Raw genomic sequence first — 24,887 nt, 5'->3', positions numbered from 1 at the left:
TTCCAAAAATTTAGGTATCATGAGTTGATGGTTTGTGTTTGCTTGTTTTGTGATTTATTTTGCTTTAATTTTCCACCAGTGTTTGGAACTACCTATGTCTCATTTGTCTCTCTATTCAAAGTTACTGCCAACTTCTTCAGTTCATAGAATTACCATCTACTTCCTCACTCAGTCCCCTTTGCACGACACCTAAATCCTCTGGAGAAGTAAGTCTGCTTTTGACTTGAGAACTTGAACGCTGGGATCTCGCTTGCCATCTGTCTTAAACTTTTAAAGTAACTTTTTGCCAAGACAAATGTGGATTATAAGCAACAACCTGGGACACTTCTGGTCTCAGAACAGGAAAAATAAAGGAACCCTTAAGTATTATTTTAAGTACTTTGTTTGCTAGCAGTGTTTGTGGTGAATAATAAATTGATCCTTAATTGTGTGGGAAATAGAGAAGTGATCTGCATGCCAATGGCCAAGTGTAGACTTCAGAGACTTAGCAGTTTTGAAAGTGATATTTATGAACATCTGCTTTTTCCCCATAAATTTTAATATGGATTTCATCCTTTGAAACCTACCAAACTCCCAGGTGCTTCTTCAGTCTTTATCTTGGAAACATGCTTTTTAAAAACATCTCCTTTTTTTTCATTGAACACATTCAAAATCACTTTTGCTAAAACAACATTTCTTTATAAACAGTGCCTATTGGAATGCCTAAAAGATGGTATTAAATGTTAGCAGCTCAAAAAAACTGTATTCAGCATTTTGAGCCTCCAAAATGTCCAATCCCAGAACACAAGCCGTAACAGTCTTAATAAAGGATGCTAAAAAGTATTCATTTCTAGTCCCAGTTTATGCCTTTCTTTATCCCACAGATATTTATTTAATGCTTGCTTATTTTTAATGCTGACATTAGAGCAGCCAATAAAACAAAGTCCCTGCCTTCACTGGGTTTTTGTTCCAGTGAGTATAAATGTTCCTAAAAAAGAATTCACTTTAAATTTTCATAATACTGTTCGTATAGTTCATTGAAAAACTTTGCACTGGTCCTGCAAACCAATGATATTCATCCATTCTCGATGTTGGACTAGATTCTGAGGTTATAACTTGTGAACACAGTAGATATGTTTCTGCTCTCAAGGAGCTTAGAGTTTAGCATACTTCTCACCTGTGTCAAGAAAGGCAGACCCAGGGAACTTTGAGGTAGGATCTGGGTAGCCACTGATCATTCTCTATTTTAGATCCACTGTAAGCAGGGCTAACAATGCCTCCATCCCTTGGCTCCTGGGCATACTAAGAGCTGTTACTATGGGTAGAAGGTGAGTGTGTGGACCAGAGGAAAGGAAATAAAATCACAGCTCAAGAGACGACAAACAGATAAATCATCTGGGCACGTGCAAGGCTAGAAAAGACATTAAATCTGTGCTAGGAAAGCAACTTTTTACGAGTGCAATTCTGACCACCCTGTAGCAGAGGCTATAAGTCATTTACATAATAGGAAAGCCTCAGGAGGATAGTAGAGCTATTTAATTTGGTTAAGCTAATAGTTTTCCATCCATTTACAGTGTAATGGAACCTCCCTCCTCTGCCTCTTAAACAGGAACACATTGGCAGGTTGCCACAGGGCACATAAAACAGGGGCGGTCTTCTTGGTGTGTCAATTCTACTCAACCATTTAGAGGGGAACAGTTAATTAATTTACTGATAAGTAATTTAAGGCATTATTTTCCATTAAAACCAATGCAGCCATATAATGGACTAGCATGCAAAATTTGCATCCACTTTTAAGATAAGCATGAAACTAAAACAGGGCTGGAGCCAAGGGCTGAGGGATTAAACCCTCTCACACATTTTCTATCAGCCCCCTGTGAAGCCAACCTAATAAAAATAATTTTTTGGTATGGATAATTGATCCTCAATGTTATGTAAAGTGTAAATAAAAGAGAAGTCCCCCAGAAGCATTCCTTTCAACCACACTGCCACTTGGATACCCCAACTTTTTAGAAATTCTGGAGCTGCTGTTAGACGTAAGAAAATTCTGGGCCACTTCACTTCCCCACAACCTGACGCCCAGCCCTGGGGCCCATGCTCCCTGCCTTCCGCATTTAAGAGCACTGCCCTGGAAGAGTTTGAGCTGGCTGCTGTGCTCCAAAATGGGCCAAGAGAGGTTTGCTCAATGCCCTCTCCTTGTCCCTGGCAGTGAATTTGAGCCCTGGACGTCCTGCTTCCATATCCCCTTTTCCCCCTCTCAGAATGCTATGCGGCAGGCAGACCCACTTATGTTCTTTGTGCTTTGTGTTCCTGAAACAGGATCTGGACCAGGTACAGCTGCATCTGGAAGAAGTGAGGTTCTTTGACGTGTTTGGCTTCAGCGAAGCAGCAGGAGCGTGGCAATGCTTCATGTGCAACAACCCTGAGAAAGCAACTGGTAAGAACCTCCCTCCCCTGGCTGCTAAGAATCACTTGTGCCCCTGGGATTTACAGGGATACATGATCCCCACCGTTCTGGTTGGCTTTCTTATTGCATAAACATCCTAAGTTGGCATAATGCACAGAGGTGTGCCTGACTGCCTCTGCTTCATGCTGAGAAAGGTATCTCACCAAAGTGGGAGTGAGAAAAAGGGAGGATGTCGAAAGGGAGAGAAACATAAATGAGAAATGAGCAAGAGAAACAATGCCTACAATTATATGGCTATCAAGAAAGTGGTACTGGCCATTTTGCCCTGAAAACATTCTTCATTTCAACCCCGATGACCCTGAGGGTTAGAGAAAAACAAGCATCCTGTCAAGAACCCCAAGGAAATGAGACCACACTAAATGAGTGAATGGTTGCACAGACCTCCTCATCTCATAGTCCTCCCTTACATTTTTGCTTGATGATTGAACTGGGTGAAAAGTGAGACATTTAAAGAGTAGGGAATTATTTGAGAAATAGCTTCATAGCTGGTTATTTACCCTTCCCTTCCTTTCTGCTGCCCAAGGAACTTGGTCTACTGACCTTGCCTAAAAAATAATCATTGTTGGTGAATCTGAGCCAAGCTCTATGTTAAACATGTCAGTATCTCATTAATCTTCACAATAATCTCATAAGGCTAATACTAATATTATCTCCATTTTACTGATGGGGCAACTGAGGCACAGAGGGATTTGAAAACTGCCTGAGGTCACACAGGTAATAAGTTAACAGCGTCTGGATTTGAACTCAACCTGACTCCAGAGCCCGCGCTCTTAACCAATTCTCCATGCTCCCTCCCAGTTACGCTTGCCCCAGTCTGACCAGTGGAAATAGGTTGATAAAAAGTCTAATCTTCACAAAGTTATGCTGTCCTTGGGAACAGAATATTTTATCACCAATGTGCCCTCTTAGAAGGCATAGAGTTCTCAACACTGACACTGCACAGGAACTGCAGTTTAGACCAAGAGAATGGTATTAAAACACTGTTGAACACAAACCACTTTGTAGATGAACCATCCTCTAGAGAGCCGTTGATTATACCACCTGTACCCATTCCTTGAATTGGAGGATTTTGTGCATCTTAAAGATCATCCATTGTGGCAAGTCTATCCTCTTGCTCAGCCAAGAAGTTGAGACTGAATCGGGAAAAAAATGTGTTTATTTGGCCAGATGGAAATGTGAGGGGCTCTCGGAGAGGCACCAACTAAAATGTATTACCCCACAGAGATGGTATGGGTGGAAGAAGCTGGCATTAAGGATAGCAGCCTTCGTGAGGCACAGATTGCTGGCTGATTACAGATCAAGTTTGAGCTGATGCCAGAATGAACACCCCAATTTTTAAAAAGTCAATTTGAGCAAAGAAGGAATTGAGGAACTGAATGTCTCCATTATGAAACTTTCTAATTAGACCTTATTTCACCTGTGAAAAAGACAAAGCATAAAAGAAACCTTATTTGAGATCATGGTGAAGTAAGGTGCTATCTGAGGTGGCTCTGAGGGGCCCTTAAGAATTTCATTCCAAGTAAGCTGAGTCCTTACCTTAGTTCAATAAACATTGAATTGTATCTGGCCAGGGGAGGCTCAGGAAAGGGCCTGCAAGTTAAAACCACAAAGTGTTCCTTTAATATATGTTTTCTCAAATTCACTGCCATGCACTTGAAAAGAACATTTTGCACATTCATTCGTTCTTATTTGTGTTTCTCACAGTTAAATATAGACTGAGAACAATAAAAATTCAAACAAGGCCAAATATTTTATAGCAGAACATATTGAATCAAAATGTTTGGTGCCGAAAACTTAGTGTGCTTAGGTTTCTTTGCTCATTTCCTTTTGCTCCATGAAAGGGGATTTGAATCTGAGAGAAATCCTATTTTAAATTATGATTTTCACCAAAAACTCTTGACTCCCTGAAAAGTTTATATAGGCTGTTGATCTAATTTTCTTATTTTTATATAACATATAAATTATATATTTAAGTGAAAGGTCTAACATAATACTGCTGACATATATTATTCATAGGGATGATACTTGCATTCATGTTATGCTTAAATTGTAAGTTTAAAGGTGATCAAGACATAAATATTGGAAAAAAATATATATTTTTTTTCCAAGGAATAAATATTTTGTTATTTGGTTATGCACAGCTAGCATAGTACTTGCGTCCCATTTTTCATTTATGAAATGCACGTTTGTTGTGTTGGTTGAATGTCTTCTCCAGGCTGAGCCTTGGGATAAAATATGAATAAGGTACAATATCTCTGCTCTGAAAGGATTCATAATCCAGTTAGGGCCAGGAGACATACATGGAAAAAATCTAACATACTTCCTTGTATATTTTTAGCATGCAATAAATACCTGTTGAGTGAGTCAATGAATGAATAATACTTAGAAATGGAAAAGTCAAATACATCTTGAATATTAAAATATTTCACAATTGTGATTATGTGTTAATAATATCAAGTACATCACTATACCATACCCATTGCATTCTGAGTCTGGTAAATGGAGGTTGGTGCTTCTTTCCTCTTTGAGAGAAGTCACCGTATATACATCAGGGTCTGCTTCCCTGTCTTTGCTCCTGATGTACTGTGTCCAAGTCCTGTTACTGCTCTGGTTTGGTTAGCGCTCCTGCAAGGCCCAGATACCTTGTCAGCCTCAGGGAGGAGGGGTCTAAAGAGATAGGACTGGTATCTAGGACAAAAGGCTGAAGAAATTGCATTTGGGTTTTTTTTTAAGGTATTGGCAAATGGTACAATGTTCTCAAATATTTGTTGTTCCAATATGTTCTAATGAGGCCATTAGAAAATTTCAGTTAGACATCAGGAAAGTCATCCTGAAATATAAATCCTTCTTAATAATGTGTAAACTAAACTGTGGGACTCCAGAAATTGACACCAAATCAACTGGCTTCCATGGTCACTTTAAGGACATTCCCCTCCTCGGGTAAAAGTCACATCACCCCACCAACTCCCAGTCATCTTCCCATCAACTCTATCATCAACACACAGAAATACACAGAAGTTTACTATTTGGTATTCAGAAAAATATATATTTTTTTCCAGTTGGGTGTGAAGTCAGAGGAAAGTAAATGCTAGCATAGTGTAAAGGTCTTAAAATTATAATTGCTGGCATTTATCATACTAACTATGTGCTAAGTCTTACATGCATTTTTCTCACCATTATTGAGTCCATTTTACAGATCAAGAAACTGGAACACAGAGAGAGGTTAAGTACATTTTCCAAGGTCACACAGCTACTAAGTGGTACAACTAGAATTTTAATCCAGGTTAATTCCTGAACCTGAAATTTCAATCTCTAGGGCAAATCCAAGTTAAGCACATGGAATATTGAAAATTACAAGAACAATTATTTCATAATGTTATACTGTATTGGAAAGACCAAAGAGTGGTCTATTGATACCTCTCTGATGACTTAATCTCCTCAAAGATGAGCAGGGGTTTTGGTATGATAATGTGTGGGAAATGATTACATGTAGGAAATGGTTACGTAGAAGCTATTTCCAATCCCTCCAATTGCTGATTCAGTTTCTGATAATCATTTTATAAAAGTACAGAGTAGAAGGTTAGAAAGTCACTGAAGTAACTCAAGAATCCTCAGAGACTTGCTTGTTGGTGTTTATTGCCAATCCCATTACCCTACATGAATGAGAGAATAGAGGTTGAGCAAATAGATCAAACAGAACAGAATCTATTTCTGGAAAACCAAACAAATCCCTTTATCAGTCATCCTTGTGTCCTGGAACTGCTAGTGCATGTTAACAGTAAGAATTGATCAGCTGGACCGTCCTGGAACACATCTGGCTGTCTATTCAGTCACTTTTTTTTTTTTAAAGGAAGAGGAGGAACTAAATTGTGACTTTCACTCTTGTTTCTTGAGACACATGGGATGCCTTTGTTCTTACACCCTACAGAAAACAACTCAGAGATGTCTTGGTTTGGGCACTTGTGTCTCCCTCTGGAGATCTGAGCACTCGCCAGTGTGATCACTCTCTTAGTCACTGGATATTTAGGTATTGAACGTGATCGTCTGTAGGAGGTCTCCTTGGGTTATAAAAGAGAATGAAAGACATTTTTTCAGACAGACTTCAACCACCTATCATGATTCCTCTTTAGAACTTGATTTCAAACATTTGTGCTATAAGAACATGCTGTCCATTATATCACATGGGCAAATAGAGATGGTTTCAAAATGCTATCAGGATAAGAAAGACCTCTGTCAGGAGATATTCTTCAGACAGTAGAAACTGGTAACAGCAGTGTGGCTCTCCTTTGCTGGACACCTTCAGCGTGGGCTAGATGGCTTTCCGCTCCAGACACCAACATGAAAATGGGCTAGGGACTTCCCTGGTGGTCCAGTGGTTAAGACTCCGTGCTTCCACTGCAGGGGGCACGGGTTCGATCACTGGTCAGGGAAGTGGGATCCTGCATGCCGTGCGGCGAAAAAAAAAAAAAAAGAAAATGGGCTAAATGACCTCTAAGGACCAAACTCATAAGACATAAATAGCCTGTGGGTCCATTAATATGAAACTTTTCCATTTAATTTTAGTGCCAACTTTCACAGAACTTTAAGGGTGACAAAAGAAAACCCACTTTGGATTTATGCAGTGGCTGGGTTTGTCTTATGATGCCTTCCCTCTTACCACAGTGTGTGAGCATGTTGTCTTCCATGTTAAATGTGGTTGGAGTGCCAAAAACAGGACAGTGGCTGGGCAGGATAACTTCACATTTTCACACGTATATATTGTTAATGACTCGGTTCCTGAAACTGAACCCCAGACTGTTGTTCAAAGATACTTTGAATTAGTTAATGACAAAATAAATATGTGCTCATCAACTCAGATAAGTTATTATCCTTATCCTGAAATCTTTTTCCCTTTCCCTTCTTCCCATCTCCCTGTTCTATGCCTCTCTGTTAAGCCTTCCCACACTCACATTCTCTCTCTGTCTCTGTCTCTCTCTCTCACACACACACACATACAAACACACACACACACACACACGTGCATACACACTGGCATACATGGACACACCACCCCAACAGAATAAACTCTCTCCTCTCTGTCCTTTCCGTTCTCTGCCCACACCTTCTGTAGAGTACACAGCACCCTGCCATCAATCTCTCCCACTAGACAGTAAACTAGAGGTGGAAAAACCATCCATTATTCTTCTTTGTATGCCCTACCCAGTACCTGGCACATGGTAGTGTTTAACAAGTATTTGGCATATAGATGGATGATGGAGTAATTCATGGATCATGTAAAGTGATAGGATGATGATAGAAGAAATAGGGTTTGTTTTGAAATGCAACTTTAAAATCTAATTCGTTCTCAAAATTAAAAAAAATAACTTACTAAACTGAAACCTTGAAATAGCAGCTTTTGCAAAGTAAGCTTTTATAAGAAGAAAATGTTGCTATGTACAAAGTTTCAACACTGTATGGTTACCCAATTTTAATATTTTACTAAACGGTTTCAATACATACATACACACAGAGTTCATAGTCAGCTTGCTAATAACCTGTGAGCCTCTATGAGAAATAAGCTAAGATCAGTAGCCTAATACCCTTCAAGGGGTTAATTTCCATTTCTCAACCAGCGTCACTATCCTAATCCTTCCGCCTTTCCATATTGGGTCAACAACAATCTTATCTTGATAGGCTGAAAGTTCACTTGCAGCAAAGCGTGAATCACTCTGTGGTTACCCACAAACAAATCATCAGGCATTGAAATGTGTCCTCTTCCACTCAGAGAATAAGCTGAATCAAGACAACACATGGAGGAGGAGAAGCATGCTTTAGAAAGGCAGACTAGAGTGAATAAATCAGTCTCTATCAATTTACAGATTTGAAGTGACATAAGAATTTTTATGTAGTTTTTTAAAATAAAGAACTTAATATCTTTTAAAAGAGCTCTAGTCATCACTTTTCAGAGTAATCTTAATTTTTTATCTACCTATACAAATACATTAGGAATAAAATTTATTTTTCAGCCACAAGCTCCCCTATGTAAAAGACATGTAAGTGCGTTTAGCGGCCACTGAGAATGAAGTCATCACATACCTCATATTTTGCCTTGGATCTCATCCCTTCCACCTTCTCAGAAACTCCACAGCGTAGAGTACCCTTTCTCTCTTTTTTATTCCATTTCTCCCTCCAACTTTAACTCCCATGGGCTTTTAAACACCTTCAACTGGCTGAACGTCTCCTCTCCCTTTACCTACCGCCTCTCTCTCACCTCCTCTTTAAAGCCAAAAGAGTCCTGTCACTGCTCACTCTGAATTTCCTTGCCTCCTTCTCCTCCTGACTCAACCCTCTCTAATCTGGCCTCTGAGCCCATTATCTCTGTGGTCATTTAAGGCCACGCAGGTCCCAGGCACGGGGTATGTTCAGTCCTTGTGACACTTGCCTTAAGCAGCATTCAATTCTGTTGGCCAATTCCTCCTTCCTCAAACATTTCTCCCTTTGCCTTCTGAGACAGCACTCCTTGGGTCTCCCTCCTACTCTAGACACTCCTTCTCAGCCCCCATTCCAGGCCCACCTTCCTCTATCCACCTATTCATTGTCAGAGCACCTCTCTTCCCCTCACTGTAACTCTCTCCCCTGTCAATCTCCACTGCTTCTGCGGCTCCAGTAACCTCTTTTATGACAAAACTCCCAAATGTGTGTCTGCAGTCCAGGCCCCTCCTCTGATTGACTTCTCCCATCACCTGCTTGGTACTTCAAAGGCATCTCAAACTCAGTTCATTTAAATTAAAACTCATAAGTGTCCCACCCTTGTCCCCTACCCCCCCCAAAAAAAAAACAAACAACACTTGATTTTCTTCCAGCATTCCCCATTTCAGTAAATACAACATCACTCATTCTGATGCATCAGCCAGAGACCCACTGCCCTCTCTCCTACCCCTATCTAATCTATCACCCAGTATTGTGGATTTACCTCCTCAACTGTGCTCAACTCTGTCCACCTCTCTCCATTGCCCTAAAGCAAACTACCATCACCTCTTACCTAAAATAATGGCAATCGCCTCCTGACTGTGCTACTTGGACCTTCCAACCTCTCTCCCACACTGCAGCCAGAATGACCTCTTCGAGGCACAAATCTGATGGGACCACTCTCTGCATAAAACCTTACAATGGCTTCCCACAGCTCTTAGCTTAAAGACCAAACTCCATATCATGTGCCTGAGAGCTTCACATGCAACGCTCTCTCCCAGCCTTTCCAGCCTCATCTTGTCCCCAGTGCCATCTGCTCCTCTCCGCTCTGCCCAGAAAGAACTCCTTTCAGTTTCTTATACTCACCTCACTTCTTCCTGCCACTATGCTTTTGTACCTGCTGTTCTTCTGCTAGGAGCGCCCTTTCTCCCCTCATCACCTAGTTAATGTAGATCTTAGCTTTCCCATTACAACTCAGATTCATTGCCTTTCTATAACCTCCTGATTTATGCTAAGGTCCTCAAAGTACTTCAGAGCTCTCCCTATAATACTTGATATACCTGTCATCTTGTTTTTTGTTGTTGTTATTCTTTCGTTTGATTGGCTTTTGCATGTGATTATCTGCTTAATGTCTACTCCCTGCAGTAAACAAGTTCTATGGAGAGAGTCCCCCTCATCCATCTATCCTCAGCCCCTAGCACACAATAGATACTCAATAAATATCTGCCAAATAAATGAATGACCAATTTTGTATTTTCTCAAAAAATTTTTAGTAAAAATTTTCTTAGGCAAGTGGTGACAAAAAACAAATTAATGAATTCACAATAATTCATTGTAAGAGAAACAAGGTATTCATATGATGACATTTGCAGTGTATCTTTTGTGCCAAACGTATTCTTTGTATAAACAGTATTTTCTTAAATAAGCTCTTCTCAAAAGTACTATGAGAGATCATTTTATTTAACAGAGAGTAGTTATTGTGTGTGTATGTATGTATGTCAAGTACACACAGTGTTATGGTGTATACGTTATAGATAAAGCTTCCATGCAGACATCGTAAAACTTCTATTTATTGCCAAAAGGTTTGAGACCAAGTGTTGAACCACAACAGATGGAAATTGTGTTAAGTAATTTCATAAAAGCAGTGTAGACACACCTTAGAATGCTCTTAAAGACCAAGAATGTACGTGCATGCAGGTGGGACAGTGGCTAAAGTGTGCAACTTGTACAGCCCAAACAAGGTGACCCTCCTTATCACAGAGCTGGTACAAGTGTGTCAGATCTATTTTTTTCCATACAAGGAAAGCCGTACAATGTCAAGGCCGTGCGGGAAAGCACTCAACGTTTTAAACTGTCTAAAATCCTATGGTCAGGTGTTGCCAGCAATACCTATCCATGACATCATATTAATGAGACAACAGCATGGGACCAACTTGGGAAGTGTGTACGGGGCCCTGTTTTATTCAAAGGTCAAGAATAAGATGGAGCCATTCTCTCCATTCATTTCTACCACCCCTGATCTTTTCCCATTGGTCCCTGTCAGTCGTTACTGGGCAAGTCTGGGCCAGCCTTCTTTGATAGGTTCCCATAAGGGCACAAAGGTGACCATACTTACTGCTCAGAACTTACTGAGCAGGTTACCTTCTCGGCAAGTGGCCTTAGAATTTTTCTTTCACTGATGAAACCATAAGTAAGCCAAATTCCACAAACACTGATTCTGAACATTTTCTTCTATGACTCTATTAACTTAAGCCAAGGACATGCATATGATCTTATATTGCTATCCTGTTGTTTAATTTTATGGAACGGTCATAACAATTTTCTTCCCACTATTGGTTTTGCAGTTTTACTATTTTGGATATTGTACGACCTACCATGAGGCTACTATCGTTTCCTAGAAGTTCCTGAGCTATGTTAGAATAACCTGGGGATCCTGTTAAAAATGCAGGGTCCCTCACCCTACCCCAGAATTTTGCTTCAGTAGGTTTGGGGTGGTTCCCTGTAGTGTGCATTTTAAGAAGCCAGCAGGTAATTCTGATGTAGGTGGCCCTCAGAACACAGTTTGGGAAACACTGCTCTACAAGCTTATAAAAGAGTAGTTCTGAGGCTTTTTTTAGAACAATATTTCAGTGATTAATAGAGAAGCCTAGAAAGCAGACTACATTTTGATGGGTATGAAATTACTGAGAAAGGAAGCCATTTGGCACATGTGAAAGTGCCCTCAAAGGGCTGCTGTCAAAATGAGCTTGTCCTTTTTTGGACCCCACGCATCTTGTAGGATGTTACAAAATGGACGCTGGATGATACCTCCTCGTTTATTTACTACTGTAAGGAAATACGGGCTTCTAAAACACTGCCTGGATATTCATACGAAACATGCCATTTGTTACAATCCTCAGTGATTTCAGAAACCACAGATGCTCAGCCTACTAAATGTGGCTCCTATGACCTCCTCATTTAATGATTCTATCCCTCTTTAAGCATATCCTCTGTAATTAGAGTTGGCTTTATTAGAACTGGCACACATACAAGAAAATCAGTAAAACCATAGAAGGGAATTGAAGTAAATTTGAGACTCTCAATACATAAAAAATAATTCCCCACAGACTGTACAGGAGTTGTAATTCCCAGAAGCAGTCATTTCAAGGGAAATTTTTTTAAAAGACATGCTTTTTCTCAGTTCTTATTTTAAAACTAAGTATTTGAGATTTACGTTTTTTCTTCCAGAATATGCCTTCTTTTGAAGGTATTTGTCTTTAACAATCAAGAAAAAATATCTAAGAATTCGAACATCACAAATTAAATACACAACCGTCTTAATTATTCTTGTACAATGCAATATTTTCAAGACGAAAGTTGCATAAGCCAGAAAGCATGCATATAAGGAACCTCTGGGTATGGATAGAAGTCGGTACAATGTGAATAGTAGTTAATGGTGGGGGACGTGTCACCACGTACTGTCATAAGAATAAGCAGGAACTCTGGAATAAAAGGGAGTGACCACCAATGATGTGGAAAAGGCTCCCAGTGCAGCCCAATCCACTACTGGATTAGCTTGAATATGGCAGTCTTTGTGAACAAGTGGATCTGTTACTCAACAACAGAAGAGTTCACCTCCCTTTGGGACTCTTTGAATTGCTTGTGACACCTCAGGTTCAAAGCCTGCAGTCCTTGAACTTTAAAAGGGTTTCCTGTCTTACTCTGAATTCTCTCACTGTTCCTAACACTTTAATACAGTATAGGTTTCATTACATTCTTAATTGGAGGGAGGGAGATGGGTTTTATCCTAAAGTCATTAGGATATGGTATTTATAAAAACCACCTGTTCATCATCACAGTAAGAGATGATGATGATTTCATGTTCATGATCATGGTCATGATCATGATGATAGTAGCTACTATTTGTTGACCCCTTATTATGTACCAGGACTTAGTTAAGCAAGGCTACTGTTAACCTTTACAGCATTTTTGTGCCTTTATTTATGGTGGATGATGTCCACTTGGGGGTGTAGACTTAAACAGCAAAATTTGGGCTGAATTTCAGCCCCTACTTACCCCTTGGCTGAGTGTTCTTGTGCAGTGAACAGCCTGCACAGCCATTCACAGTGGCCCTGTTGTTAAGCATGACATCTTTGGAGAAGAGGAAATTGAAGCTCAGTGAAGTTAAACAACTTGTACAAGACAAGTCAGCTATTAAAGTAACAGATTCTGGACTTCAGCTGAGGTCTGACTCCAAAGTCACTGCCCTTACCTCATCAACCCTAGGCCTAGGCCAGAGAAAGTCTTTGGTACAGCCCTGTATGATTTATTATAGTAAGGAGTAAACATGGCGTCCAACACACTATGTTTAACTAAATTATAATTGGCTAAAAACATATTCACAATTGCAACAGATCTTAAAACAAGGTGGAGACCTTGAATTATTGAGCTCTTGTGCTCTTGAGATAAAGGGGTTATATGACTACAGAAATTATTATTTTTTAGGATGTTATGTTACAAAGTATTAGCTTCCACTTGGCACGATGTCCAGGGATCTTCAGGATGAGTCTCTTCTTGAATCTCACATCTCATCTCTTGTTTGCCAAGCCCCACCAGGTTCCATCACAAAGAATGCATTTCATGCCCACTCTGTCAGCCTCAGCCCTTTGGATATGTTTTGGCCTTTTTTTTTTTCAGAATATCCTTCTTCACTTCACCTTCATCACTGCTACTTGTCGTTCAGAATTCAGCTCAGACACATATTCTCCAGGAAGCTTTTCTGCTTCCTACACCCAGTTTAGAATAGGTGCCTCTCCAGGGTGTTCCATTCTCCTTACTTCTGGCTTTCAGTTACATTCTGGCAGGAGATCAGAGGGAGGGAGCAGTGTGAGGTCTGCTTATTTATTCCCGACTCCCTCCCTGCTTGGTCACCGCAGGTTGACTGTGTCCTCAATCCACAGCCACAACTCCAGTCAGGCAGCGCTCCTGTATACAGGTCTCCTTCTGGGTCCTAACTGTTCTCTTCGCTTTCCTCTTCAGCCAGAGAGGGGTGTTATGCCTCCTCCTGGCTCCTGGCCCCAGATTACTAAGGTGCTTTTCCTACACCTTGCCCACATCTGTGTAAATAGTCCCTTTATTTTTTTTTTTATTTTTTATTTTTTTGCGGTACGCAGGCCTCTCACTGTTGTGGCCTCTCCTGTTGCGGAGCACAGGCTCCGGATGCGCAGGCTCAGCGGCCATGGCTCACGGGCCTAGCCGCTCCGCAGTATGTGGGATCTTCCCGGACCCGGGCACGAACCCGTGTCCCCTGCATCGGCAGGCGGACTCTCAACCACTGTGCCACCAGGGAAGCCCCAATAGTCCCTTTATTAACTGCCCTCAGTTGCCCAGCTTGAGGTGCCCCCTGTTTCCTGCTGCAACCATGCCTGATCCATAGCAGATCCCATCTGGGGTCTGTGAGGCTTCATGTCTGTGCTGGCTGGACCTTCACAGGCTCTAGGCCCCTCCTTGGTCCTTAAGAAAAGCAAGATCCTTTCTAATGGGATTTCAGAAGAACTTTCAAATGAAGTCCAATATGGCCTCCCCATGACTATTTGATACCCAATCTTTTTCCTGGATCTTACACCAAAAAATCTTGAATCGCCTGCCGATCCCTCACCTTCAGCTCATGACTTTGACCAAAGTGACTGCTTTAGTTGCAGAAGAAGTGAACTTGCTTCTGAGTTCATTGATTCTTCCAGCTTCTTTAAGTTTTTTTCTTTTCATGCACTTTCCCTCACATGTCCCACTTGTTACCTCAGGCCTTCTCTGTACTCCTCCTAGAAGTTCCTTTCTCCCTTCTTCAGCGGGGACCCAGCCCCCATGTCACCCTCTCCCAGCTGGAAGTAGAATTTCCTTTCTTTGAGTTCTGTAATGCTTGGCTTTTACTTCTGCAGGGGCACTTGCCAAACTCTACACTGAGTTGTCAAATTTGTAAAATGCTTTATCTCCCCACAAGATGATAAACTCAAGCTCTCTCTGAGCTGGGCTTTATGACCCCCTCAGATCCAAACACAGTGCCTTACAGCTTATCTGTGCTCAAAATTATGTGTGAGATGACTGGATATGGTTGGTAGATCAACAGAGGAATATTCTTTCTTGCTTTAAGTTATCTGGTCTGATATTATTCACCAACTTTGTGTTGAGTAAGACTAACACCTTCAAATTTATCAACGTAAATATTTTCAACTCTTGGTGCACAAAAGGAATACAATTAATATATGACCACTTGTATTAGCATTCTAAAAGACTTTTAAGTTGATAAACATGGTAATAGTTTGGGTTCCAATTGCACTAGAGAATTCAATTTAATATTCCATAGTTTTTTCAGCCAACTGATAATTTAAAAAAGGAACAGATCCTGGTTGGTAAAGAATGTCTTAGCAAATTGTGGTGCTTTGAATGAAATAATGTGTTAATTGGCAAGAGAAAAAATATTTAAATATCCTTTATGCATTATGTGCAAACAAGATAGTTTTAGACACACAATCATTCCCTCATAGTCTCATTCCACATGTTATTTTTCAAGTGGAATATGATCATCCTTAGAAAGAATTAGTTCCCTGTTTTGACCATGAAGAAACTGCAATATCATGAGAATTATTGCTTACCAGGACATGCTATGGGCAATAGGCCTATTAAAAGGACACATGGCCAGTCACGTATAAGCCAGACATAATTATATAAAAAAAAAAATTCTTAGGACCTGGGATAGCCACTGGAAAAAAATTTAAGTCTTTTTTTTTTTGGCCTTTTGAAACTATTTTTAAATTAATCCTACAGCTACAAATAGCCTGGCTTTTACATATTATCTGAAGCTGACTCTGATGCCTAAATTAAGGCCCTAACATGCAGCTAGTTTAAAGTGCTGCTAACATTTCCTTCCTAAAATCCTTTCCATGGACTTTTCCCCTGGGATCCACTTTCACTGGGCTACAGTGAAAAGTCTTCACTTAGCAGCATTTCTCCATCATCCTTCATCCTTTTGTTCTCCAGTAAGCCTATCATTTTCTCTGGAGTCTCTCATGGTCACTGTGGGCATGTGGGTATGTGGGTATGATATCCCAGCCACCCCGTGTCTCAAACAATTCCTTCAACTCTTTTGCCAAGTGTGATTTCCATCACATACACTTAAAGTGAAACATTTGGACCTGCCTTGAGATTGGGATCTATGTTGAGGAGAAGTTCTTATAGCTAATTCCCTATGTCAGATCTAGAAGGACACATGTGCTTAAATATTACCTAAACCAATCGTGATTTCAAATCAGCTCAGATATCATGACTATTTCAAATGTTTCTTTGAGTAAATATGGGAGAAAGACTGGAAAAATGTTCTGTTATTAAATGACATTGCATTATATTAAATCATCTTACCATTAAAAATGGCGAGACAGCAATGTGGTTACAAAAGGTGAAGTAAGTTCTTTAATAAAAGAGGGGGGCAGGGGTAGTAGTTCTTTGCTACTTACCTAGTGTCCTCACATAAATTTCTTTATTTTGATTTTTGATCTCTCAACATCCTTGTAAAGCAGGTGGGAGCGATTATTATTTCCTCTTTGCTGAGCAGAAATCAGTGGTTAAGAGGACTCGAATCTAACTCTTCTGAATTGTTATTCAAAAATCCTTCAGCATTACAATTAGATCAGCATTTTTTTCTAATTTGAAAGCATAGGAAATGGGTGTTTTAGAAAAAAATTAATCCTATTTTTGGCTTGGGTTTTTCCTTGTTGTTACTTAGTTGCTTGTTGATTTGTTTTCTCCTCTTGGACCTCCGTTGGACCTTCCCTTCCTCCTCCCAGACAGGCTACTGCACTCTTCATGACTCAACAGCACGTGTTAGCAGATATTCATGGAACCCTTAGCCCAGGCCGACACTGTGAGCACATGGCAAGCAGGCTGTCCCTGCCCTCTAGGACCAATAGCATGTGGGAAGACATGGTGTCCTAAGTGCTTTACCTGCTGCACAAAGGAAGCAAGCACTGTGTTTATGGAAAATTTAAATTTGAAAAGAGCATACTAGCTTTAAGAAAGCTCTAAATCAGATGATTCCTAGTAAAGCAAAGCAGAACACTGAGATAATTTTCTTGACATTGGTTGTCAATGATTTCTTGAGTGACTGCTTTCCATACCCTCTGCTATACCTAGTACTAGCCACCGTGGAGCATTGCAGAAAATGGGGGACACTTCTCATCACTGAAGCCTCAGATTAAATGCCACCTCAAATATGCAAGCTCTTTCCTGACCACTTAAATGCATGTGCACCAACCCCCAAGTCACTCACTCTCTATTCTATCTTCATCATAACCCTATCACTATCTAACAGTATATTTCATATGTTATTTCAGTTATTAGCCTTAATTTGAGATTGACAATGGAACATCCAATTGACTAGTCATCAGACAAGAAGGGAAAAAAGCTAGATTAACTTTAATAGAACTTTGTTTATAAAAACTATACGTTGCATTATTCTTAACCCAACAGTGCTGTTAAGGTGGACAAATCCCATCTGAGGTAATTTTTTTTACCTACATTAGATAAGAGAAATGGTAGATGGGAAGGATAGGTTGTGTTCATATGGTTAAAGAGGTACTGTCCAAATTTCATAGTGATGAACAAATTTCATTACTTTCAAGGTGCTATGAAAATTGAACATTAGGGCTTCCCTGGTGGCACAGTGGTTGAGAGTCCGCCTGCCGATGCAGGGGACACGGGTTTGTGCCCCGGTCCGGGAGGATCCCACATGCCGCAGAGCGGCTGGGCCCGTGAGCCATGGCCGCTGAGCCTGTGCGTCCGGAGCCTGTGCTCCGCAACGGGTGAGGCCACAACAGTGAGAGGCCTGCATACCGCAAAAAAAAAAAAAAAGAAAATTGAACATTAATGTATATAAATAAATATTGTCATACTCCCCAGAAATCAGATGGTTTCACATGAATTTGAAATTTGAAGAGTGAATCTTATGTAGTTGGTAAAACAAATGGAATTCTTCAGTTCAACATTTAAACTTCTGACATTGTAACCGGTCTTCTAATTCTATGGTTATGTGTAATCATACACACTCTACTTCAATGTAAAATGAATCCATTCATTCACTCATTCAACAAAAATTTATAGACTCCATACTAGGTTAGATGCCTGATGTAACAATAGTGAACAAAGCAAAACCCTGCCCTCATGAAGCTTTCAGTTGAATGGAAAGAAAGACATTAATAAGGTAAATACCAATAATCATCTACAAATGATGATATATGATAGAAAAGAAACACGCCAGTTGCTTTGAGAACATATAGAAGACAAAGTCACTCGAGTCTGGGTTTGAGCAAGGTCTCCCAGAGGAAGCAACGTTTGAGTTGAAACATGAAACAATCAGTTTTTAACTAGGTGAAGATTTAAATATGGACAGTGGAGATAGAGTGTGTGTGTTCCAGAGTGGAAAAATCATGTTCAAAAGGGTTAGGTAAGTTTGCCTTTGCAGCTGTTAAGAATTCAGAAAAACACATCTTTTGGAGCACTATGTTGACTTTTGCTGCCAAATAGCTAAATATACTTGGTTTATGATTATTTATAAAGCTATATTTCTAAGCAGTTCACGTGAACAGAATACCATGAAACAAAGGAGTTAGGAAGCACAGAAAGCTGAATGTCTGGATGAACCTTAAAAAACTGCTAACCAAATGCTCTTTTCGTGAACTATGTTCCTTTTGCAAATCTCGATGAGGGCTTTCAACACTTTCCCATTATCATATCTAAATTGTGCATTCTTTTAGGGACAAAGGGGGAAGGTTAACCAAATTCATAATTTGTTAGCCCACTATCCAAATGTACTTACTGGGTCTGGTTCACTGTACAATTCTGACTTTTGATCACTTGCCAAATAAATAGTGGAAAATAAATGGCTTGATCGTTCTGTTACCTTCAACAGTTGTAAACCAAGATGGCCAGCCTCTCATAGAAGGAAAACTTAAAGAGAAGCAAGTCAGATGGAAGTTCATCAAAAGGTGGAAAACCCGCTATTTTACACTGGCTGGAAATCAACTTCTGTTTCAAAAAGGAAAGTCTGTAAGTACCCCTACCATCTTTTACATTTGCATTTTTAAGGTCTTGATCTCTGCCAGCTAGGCATTTTGTCTTGAGTTCAAAGGCCAATAATTTTTTCCTTCTCCATTTTACAGTGTCATTTTATTATACATGCCCCTTTGACTGTCTATTCTGTTCATTCCTATGTTAGTTGGTTCACTGTACCTCTTCAGTTTATTACGGGAGGGTTTTTTGGTTAACTTAAGTTTTAGAAGACAAACCACAGAAGGTGTACCCGGGGATCTCGACTTGAATACTGTACCTTCTGTTTCCTTGTGGATCACCTAAATAAATGTGTGGCTTATGACATTGACTCTGACTTCTTTTAGGATTGAAGGTTATATTTGGGGGTGGGGACCTGACGAAGGAGACAGTAGGCAGGGAGGAAGAAAAAAAGGCTGATTTATTTTAAGTACTTTTTATAGTCAACCAAATTCAATTCTGATTAGGGAAAAATATTACTATCTTTCATTCATTTAATATTCAGTTAATGAATAGAATAGAATTCTGAAAGAACTAATAAATATTCATTTAATATAATTTTCAATCTGAAGTAGGATGCTCAGTAAATATTCATATTCTGAATTTTCAGTGGGAAACTTGTGAAATAATATTCTATTGCAATCAACAATGCAAAGTTATCCCTTTCTTTTCAAATCAGTTTTATTTATCATTAAACTCTACTCATTACAGGTCAGGGAGCATGAAATTTTGACCTACTTCTTGACCATTTTGAGATATAATAACTTATCAGAGAGATATCAGAGAACTTTGAGAGATAATAACTTATCAGAGCTTATCACATGCCACACTGGATTGCCTCTATCTATCTTCAGAACAATCCTTTGAGGTCAGCACTATTGTTATTGCCATTTTATAGATGGAGAAACTGAGGCACAAAGAGACTGATGGGCTTGTCCAAGGTTAGAGCCAGTAAGGTGAGAAAGGGTAAAACTGGAGTTAGGCTCAGGCAGTGTGACACCAAAGCATGTTCTTAAATGAGTACACTGTCCAGCTTCCCATGTACACTTAAAATACAGGGTCAGTGGCAAACCAAACTGTGTCTGAATTAATTAATGAGTGTTAAATTACTTAAAAATTACATTTCACTAAGAGCACATGCATTATATCTTTGGAGTGCTCATTACAAAATTTATTTGTACTTACTACTCAACAGGAATCAAGTATGGTGTATCTGAATTATGACGAATTCTGATCAACGCTCTTTTAGTTAATAAGACTTCACATTAACTTCTGAATGAAAAAGAACATTTTGATGACACCTATTTTGAACTCATGTTACTTTCTTCATCTGTATGTTTTATAAAATATACAGATGGGCTGAAGGTCTTTTTAAATGGGAAGTATAATGGTGTGTTCAATTTGGAAAGTTATTGGCGGTTTAAGGAAACATTTTTTAGCATAGGTTCACACTGAAGCATTTTTAAAGTGTTTAAAATGACCATTTGAATTTCCTGTCTTTATTAAAGAAATCAGAATGAAGTTAAGATGTAGTGATTTTTCAGATCCCTCTTATGCATTAACAAAGTAGAGTTAGTGCCTAAGAATGTTTTTCCTGAACTCAAATAATGACCTTTATACTTCTTGATTCAGAGCTTTTTAATAAAGTTTAGAGAATAAGCTATTATATAATTGGCTAACTTATTTGACATATTTATCAGGAAATAATGGTTTGACATTCCAGAAATATGACAGAACATTTGGCTCAAATATTAGGAAATAATATAATATAGCGTGAAGACCACAGCAAAATCCCTCTCATCCCCAGGGAGACAGTAACCATGCAGTGGTCAGCAGTCCAGCTGAAGCTTCAGCCACATCATAAAGGGATTTTCTTGTAAATGAGGAAAATGTGCATTTTAAAGTAAGAACTAAAAGACTATAGTGTTATTATTCACTTTTTTTTTTTTTTTGGCTGCATTGGGCCTTCGTTGCTGTGCACAGGCTTTCTCTAGTTGCGGTGAGCGGGGGCTACTCTTTGTTGCGGTGTGTGGGCTTCTCATTGCAGTGGCTTCTCTTGTTGCAGAGCATGGGCTCTAGGCATGCAGGCTTCAGTAGTTGTGGCACGTGGGCTTGGTAGTTGTGGCTGAGTAATAGTCCATTGTATATATGTACCACATCTTCCTTATCCATTCATCTGTTGATGGACATTTAGATTGTTTCCATGTCTTGGTTATTGTGAATAGTGCTGCTATGAACATAGGGGTGCATGTATCTTTATGAATTACAGTTTTGTCCAGATATATGCCTAGGAGTGGGATTGCTGAATCATATGGTAATTCTATTTTTAGTTTTCTGAGGAACATCCATACTGTTTCCACAGTGGCTGCACCAACTTACATTCCCACCAACAGTGTAGGAGGGTTCCCTTTTCTCCACACCCTCTCCAGCATTTTGTTATTTGTAGGCTTTTTAATGATGGCCATTCCGACTGGTGTGAGGTGGTACCTTATTACAGTTTTGATTTGCATTTCTCTAATAATTAGCGATGTTGAGCATCTTTTCATATGCCTATTGGCCATCTGTATTTTTTCTTTGGAGAAATGTCTATTTAGGTCTTTGACCCATTTTTCCATTGGGTTGTTTGTTTTTTTGTTGCTGAGTTGTATACGCTGTATGCATATTTTGGAAATTAAGCCCTTGTCAGCCGCATCATTTGCAAATATTTTATCCCATTCTGTAGTTTGTCTTTTCGTTTTGTTTATGGTTTCTTTTGCTGTGCAAAAGCTTGTAAGTTTGGTTAGGTTTCATTTGTTTACTTTGTTTTTACTTCTATTGCCTTGGGAGACTGACCTAAGAAAACATTGGTACTATTTATGTCAGAGAATGTTTTGCCTATGGTCTCTTCTAAGAGGTCTATGGTGTCATGTCTTATGTTTAAGTCTTTACTCCATTTTGAGTTTATTTTTGTGTGTGGTATGAGGGTGTGTTCTAACTTCATTGACTTACATGCAGCTGTCCAACTTTTCCAACATCACTTTCTGAAGAGACTGTCTTTTTCCCATTGTATATTCTTGCCTCCTTTGTTCAAGATTAATTAACCATAGGTGGGTTTATTTCTGGACTCTCTATCTGCTGACATCAGTATTTTGAATTACCCTTTTTGTTTGATGCTCCTGAGATTTTTCCAAGGTGGACAATACACCATAGAAAGTTTAGGACGAGTGAAAAAGATGCCTTTCCACTGCAAAGTGAGAGAAGGGTGATTGTGAAAGGGAGATGGGAAAGGAGGGTTGGCAAGATTCTCAAACACAGGTACATTCTCCAGTAGACAGAATGGGCTCAGGGATGTTAAAGACCTGAAATTGCTTTAAAGAAGTATCTGACTCCTTAAAAGTATTCATGCTAGCCCATCATGATGACTCTGGTGTTAGAGAGATCCTTAAGCATCTGCTTTAATGCAAAGAAAATGTAACATCATTAAATATTCCTTCCCTTAATGTTTGTGGACAAATCATGCTTCCAAAGCTCAAGAGAGTTTCAAAAACAGTTTCATCTACTTAAACATTGGAACCCTGTTTGTTCGATTAATACCTCTTTCTCAGAGGTAACACAAAAGAAAATTAAATTTCAAGCCTGTAAAATTATCTCAAATTCTGAGTTAATATTACCCCAAATTGTACTGCTGCATTTTGCTCTATTAATACAGTGTTAATATCAGTAGAAAATGACATAAAGTCAAAGAAATATGAGTCAAGCATTTTTCCTAATATATAATAATTTTCTATAAATTGTCTATTTTGTTTCAACCCTAGATAGTACAACAAAAAGCCAGTTGCTCACTCCTTCATTTGCTCTAATGACTCTTTGAGGCTTTAGCACCCAAAATAACAAAGGTCTTAAGCCACAAGAAGTGAAAGGATTCTGATCCTCTTAGAAAATTCTCCAGGTGCCAGAGATCTTTCCATACTATGAAAGCTAGCTCATGTTCTTTCCTTCCCATGCATTTCAGAAAGATGATCCTGATGACTCACCAATAGAACTCAGCAAAGTACAGAGTGTGAAAGTTGTGGCCAAGAAACGCAGGGACCGCTCTCTCCCTCGGGCTTTCGAAATCTTCACAGACAATAAAAGCTATGTTTTCAAGGCCAAGGATGAGAAGAATGCAGAAGAGTGGCTCCAGTGCATCAATGTGGCAGTTGCCCAAGCAAAAGAGAGGGAAAGTAGGGAAGTAACCACATATCTGTAGGGATTTGCAAGCCGACCTCACAGCAGTTGTATACAATGGGCATTGCACTGTCATTGCCAATGTCAGGAAAAAGAGATAAATTCACCATGTCATGCTGTTTTTTATTAAATACCAATGGGGCAGTTTTCCCCAAGAAGCAGGACCTAAAAGTGGCAAGATCCTGAGTACATTTCAGATCCACCTGGCATTTGCATTAACTCCAGAACAGCTGTGTGAGGCATATGGGAAAATGAGCTACAGATGGTATGAAGCCAGAAAGGGGAGAGTAGGGATCTAGAAACTTCCGTAGACATGTTATTGTACATTGTAAGAAAACAACTTTAAAAGATACCTGAACTACCTATCCTAAGGAAAGATTATGTACTTCTGATGAAAAATAATCTGTCGAAAGTATTAAAAGAAAAAAAAACCTACAAGGAAAAGTCAAATTGATGAACACTGAGGAAAACCATATAACTTACTTATGGAAATATAATTACATTTATCCTCTCCTAATACAAGTGAGGCTAACACTTTGTAAAATGGTTCTCAAGTTAAGCCAATTATGTAATTAAATGTCCTTCAAACTCCTTATTTGATTATTCCTTTTAGGTTCATATAATATGATCTAAAGTTTAGATACTTGGATATTTCTTCTGCCTAAGGCAGTAAGTGTAAGCCAGGATAAGCACAGAAAACCATTTTCCCATCTTCAAAATATGTGTCATTTCCATTAAACTTTGAGATTTTAAAGTTCTATACGTTTCTTCTTTGTATTCAACATTTTAATATCTCCAAATTACAAATATTTATTGGTTTTTGCCATTACCCATAATTAAAAAAAAAAAAAAAAGCTGTAGTAGGCAGAATTCTAGAATGACTTCCAGTGACCCAAACCCTGCTATAACCTCCTCCCGCTGAGTGGGGCGAGACCTATAATTTGCTTCTAACTAATAGAATATGGCAAAAGGGATAGGATAGTCTCTCCCATGATTATGTTACATTACATGGCAAAGATGAAGGAAATTTTCCAGATATAATTAAGGTCCTTAATCAGCTGACTTTGAGTTAATTGAGAGGATATGATCCTGGGTGGGCCTGACCTAATCAGTTGAGCCCTTTGAAGAGGGTGAACAAGTCAAAGTGTCTCCCACTGGCCTTGAATAAGCTGCCACGAGTTCTACAGCTTCATGGAAATGAATTTTGCCACAATCAGTGAGCCGCTTGGAAGAGGATCCTGAGCCTCAGATAAGAGCCCATTCCCAGCCAACACCTTGATTGCAGCTTTGCGAAACCTTGAGGAGAGGACCCAGCTAAGCCATGCTTGGACTCCTGATCCATGGATACTTTGAGATAATAAATAAGTGCTGTTTTAAGCTGTTAAGTGTGTGGTAATTTGTTATGTAGCAATAGATAACTAATACAAAAGCTTACTTGTAATACACATACAGGTTAATTTTTTCTTTGAAATTTATTAAACATAGTCTAGTATAGAATCGTGGAGAAAGATTATAAGTAGTCAATACCCTGGATTCTACCCTGACTCTACTGCTAACTCACTAGGATAGGAAATATAAAAGAGACCAAGTTTGAGGAAGGAAACAATTCAATTTTAAGTTTTAACATAAAGTTTGAGAGTATTGTGAATCGTAGAAGTTCTTAGAAGTTGGAAATAGAATTTGGAACGTGAAAATTTGGCCTCATCATATTAAA

At 39.3% G+C, this 24,887-nt stretch overlaps 1 protein-coding gene across 3 annotated transcripts in view; it reads left to right on the top strand.

The window, feature by feature from the left end:
• Positions 1-24,887, top strand: part of VEPH1 (ventricular zone expressed PH domain containing 1) — a 281,487-nt gene that overhangs the window by 197,413 nt on the left and 59,187 nt on the right. For 2 of the 3 annotated variants that reach the window (XM_081235437.1, XM_081235436.1), the window contains exons 12-14: positions 2,299-2,416; positions 18,831-18,967; positions 22,959-24,558. In XM_081235437.1, coding sequence (XP_081091563.1) covers positions 2,299-2,416; positions 18,831-18,967; positions 22,959-23,195 — 492 coding nt within the window. In that variant the 3' untranslated portion in view covers positions 23,196-24,558. Of the gene's footprint in view, positions 1-2,298; positions 2,417-18,830; positions 18,968-22,958; positions 24,559-24,887 lie in introns of those variants that run through there. The other variant, XM_081235438.1, reaches the window with a different exon arrangement.

The sequence above is a fragment of the Mesoplodon bidens genome (assembly GCF_964165515.1).
Source record: "Mesoplodon bidens genome assembly, chromosome: 5".
NCBI classification, from domain to species: Eukaryota; Metazoa; Chordata; class Mammalia; order Artiodactyla; family Ziphiidae; genus Mesoplodon; species Mesoplodon bidens.
The sequence above is the reverse complement of the archived record's forward strand: the minus strand, read 5'-3'. Positions and strand labels throughout refer to the sequence as shown.